This window comes from Carlito syrichta, unplaced genomic scaffold, assembly GCF_000164805.1.
Source record: "Carlito syrichta isolate Samal-C Ts95f unplaced genomic scaffold, Tarsius_syrichta-2.0.1 Scaffold304598, whole genome shotgun sequence".
Lineage (NCBI taxonomy): Eukaryota > Metazoa > Chordata > Mammalia > Primates > Tarsiidae > Carlito > Carlito syrichta.
In genome coordinates, this window is record NW_007248694.1 from 868621 (window position 1) to 872356 (window position 3736).

Sequence of the window (3736 nt, forward strand, 5' to 3'; positions counted from 1 at the left end):
AACCCGCGGGCTCACGCAATCCACTCACCTCAGCCTCCCAAAGGCGCGGGATTATAGGCTGAGCCACCGAGCCCGGCTCTAATACATGCTTTCTTACTGGACTAACATGGAGTAAGTTGTGGAAGATCCAGAGGCCACAGGATGGACCCTCAGGATTATGGGAAAGTAGCTCACCTGGCTTCTCAGATCCTGATCTCAGGACCACCCTTCTCCATTCCAATTCCTTTCATCTGGTTGGGAGGAGGTCTGGTTTAACCAGTCTTCCACAGACTGCAGCTGTGCTGCCAGTTGCCGACGGAAGTCAGTGTAAAAGGCTAGAGGGTCTAGAGAAGAAACATGCCAAGTAGTTTTTCAGTCTGGAAGCTCCATGAAGGCAAGATCCAGAGCTGCTCTGTGGACTACCGTCTAACCAGGACCTAGTACATAACAGGTCCTTGACAAATATTTGTTTAATGAATAAATGACTTATGGACCCTGGAGCATTATCTGGGAAGGTGGAATGTCTCAGTAGAAACAGCTCCATGCTGGCTTCTAAGCCTTTATTTCCTTACCTATAAAGTGGGGACGACAGTATCTATTTTCATAGGTTGATGTAAGGATTGAACGAGATAGTGACCATACAATATTTAGAATAGAGCCCAGAACAGAGTAAGTATCCAATCTTAGTTGTTTTTATTAGTAGTGGTAGCTATCACCTGGCTTTTCATGCAAATTATCAACATCTCTGAGGAGGTGGACAGATCTTTAGATTCCATTTCCTCCTCTGATCTCTCCTCCAAAGACATGATAGTTCATTGTGCCACATCTATTCCTAGCTCTGCACTCTCAGTCCACAATCATCACTATATACTATAAAGGCTAATTTACCTGTCTTTCTCTCCCTTTTGCTGGAGGTGAGTCCTTTGAAAGGAACATGAAACTTTTGACAGGGACACAGAGTCTTGTGAACATCTGCACACAGAAAGAAATTGGATGTGAGCTGCTTCTGGCCTGGATGACCAGGAAACATGGTGCCTCTACCTCATGTTGCTACCCAGAGAAGACCAAGCCACAAGGTGTTTCTGAGAATGGGAAAGGCCAAAGACATCTTATGATAACAAGAGAAACATTAACAAAACCAACATCCTCTGAGTATCCCTCTGATACTGTCATATTAACATTTCATTTTCTTCACAGCACTAATCACTATCAGTCGTTCTCTTATTAGTTTACTTGTTTACCGTCTATCTTCTTCTACCATGACTTAAATTCTCCTATGTATAAGGACTGAATATCCTTTATTACCACTACATATGCCTATCATCTAGAACTACCTGGCACATAGAAGTCACTGAGCGTATGTGTTAACAACAAATGAACACATTTGAATTGGAGTCTTACTCTGTCGCCCAGGCTGGGGTGCAGTGGCACATTCATGGCCACTGCAAACTCAACCTGCTGGGCTCAGGGGATCCTCTCGCCTCAGCCTTCCAAGTAGTTGGAACTATAGGTGCACATTACCATGCCCAGCTAATTTCTTGATTTATTGTAGAGACGAGGTCTCGCCAAGTTGCCCAGGCTGGTCTCAAACCCCTAGGCTCTGGCAATCGTCTTGCCTCTGCCTCTCAAAGTGCTGGATTTATAGGCGTGAGCCACAGTGCCTACCCCAAAATTTTATTTTTATTTTTTTGAGTTGGAGTCTTACTCTGTCGCCCAGGCTGGAGTGCAGTGACATGGTCACGGCCACTGCAGCCTCAATCTGCTGGATTCAGGTGAACTTTCTGCCTCAGTCTTCCTAGTAGCTGGAAATACAGGTGTGCGCCACCACACTCAGCTAACTTTTTTGATTTATTGTAGAGATGAGGTCTCGCCAATTTGCCTGGGCTGGCAATTCTCTCATCCTGGGCTGGCAAAACCCATGGGCTCAGGCAGTCCTCTCACCTCGGCCTCCCAAAGTGCTGGGATTATAGGCGTGAGCCACTGGACCCAGCTCAAAATTTTATTTTTGAAGGACAGATTTTGATGCTTGTAAATGCATAGACATTTGAAAACACAAAATAATTTTAAAATTTTAACATAATACAAAAATTAAGGTCTTTTTAGGATCAGCAACATAAAAGGCCAAACACGATCTCTTCTCCACACCACCATTTGGCTGTTTTTGATAGTGGGAATAAATCCATCCTATCAGGTGAGAGTGGATAAGATGTTGAAAGAGCAAGTTAGAGTCAGAAGACTGAGTTTGGGGTGCCTTTGATTACTGGGGTGTGAACCTGAATAAGACACTTAATGCTACAAGCAGCTCAGCTTCACCACCTGAGGAGATAATTCCGACCTTAGAAAGTGGCTGTGAAATTCAAAGATGGCTGCGAAAGAGCTTGGCAAACTGTTCAGCACGGTGAGGAGGGGGTCACATTTATCAGCTGACAAGGCTGAAGCAGGAGGGCAAACCACCTCCTCTGACCCCGGAGCTCCTACCTAAAAGGCGATGAGCAGTACTCGAGCACCTGCTTCTCTCCTGACAAAGGCTGATGCTACAGAAAGAAACTTGGTCTATGAGGCGGCTACCCTGACACCTCAACCTGCTCAGCACCAGAGATGGTGTGCCAGACCAAGGGTTGGACTCATATCTTTCAGGGCCCTTCCGATGTTGACATCCCAGGAGCAGTGTGGTCCCGACCAATCTCCCACGCTTGCTCCCAGGCCCAAGAAGATGTCTTGAGCACAGTAAGTGATCAGCAAGCACTCGTTCAATAAGTGGCTAAATAAGTGAATGAATGACTGTCTTCTCAAATCCGACTGGGGGGTCCTTCTTCTGTACACCCACAGCTCGTGAGCCTCCCAGCCATATGCCCTTTCCTGTCGATCTACAACTCTCTCCTCAACTACACTGGGCGTAATGAGAGCGGGGAGCGTGTCCCAAACGTCAGCAGAAACGCCCTGCACGGGCGGCGGGGTTCTGGTGACTGGGCGAGGCGTGGGGGCCGGACCTGAGGTTAGGGTTTGCTGCGCGTCGGGGCCTGAGGTTGGCCGGGACCCGCCCAAGGAGCACAGGCTCCGGCGCTCCTCGGGCCCTCCTCGACCCGGGGCGAGTGCCGCAGGAGACTCACGTGAGCACCGGGATGGGAGTCCACACCACACAGTAGGGAAAGCGGCTCCGCTCCACGTCCATAGCGACGCCGCCGGAGCCGTGGTAGTGCTTCATGTCCCTCTCGGCCGCCGTCGGCACCTCCACTTCCGCCATCCCGGGCGGGGGTGGTGGCGGCGGCAACAGGAGCGGAGAACCCCCTTCCGCTTCCGCCATGCTACGCACGCCCCCGCTCCGGCCAGCCCCTGCTCCAGCGTCGCTTGTCTCCATGGCGTCACTTCCCGGAGGTGGGGTCCGCTCCGCTTGGCCTTCCCCCGAGAATGGAAGCCGCGTCCCTCTGGGCCCGGCCAGCCCCGCCCCGCTCCCTCTCCGACTGCCCGCGTTTCTGCCGCGCTCGCTGCCCGGCTGCGGAAGGGATGCCCTCAGACAGCTTGCAGTCTAGCGCTGAAGACCAACAAAGAGCTCTGTAATTCAGTACGCTGAAGGCTCCTAGAAGGTGTGGGACAGCCGCTATTTATTGAGCACTTCTTAGGTGCCAAGCATTTGACATGCATTGGTACTAATCCCCATAAACATTTTAGACATGCAAATTTAGGTATTTTCCTCCTGTTACAAGTGAGAAACTGAGGTAAGAGGTGAGGGGCTACGATTCAAAACCAAGTCTTTATA

At 50.0% G+C, this 3736-nt stretch overlaps 1 protein-coding gene across 3 annotated transcripts in view; it reads right to left on the bottom strand.

Annotated features, from left to right (window-relative positions):
* TMEM222 (transmembrane protein 222) overlaps positions 1–3331 on the bottom strand; it is a 15928-nt gene extending 12597 nt beyond the window's left edge. Inside the window, exon 1 of one of the 3 annotated variants that reach the window (XM_008060347.1) lies at positions 3090–3331. In XM_008060347.1, coding sequence (XP_008058538.1) covers positions 3090–3283 — 194 coding nt within the window. In that variant the 5' untranslated portion in view covers positions 3284–3331. The remainder of the gene's footprint in view (positions 1–3089) is intronic. The other 2 variants (XM_008060346.1, XM_021713528.1) reach the window with 2 other exon arrangements.
* Between the last annotated feature and the right edge of the window lie 405 nt (positions 3332–3736).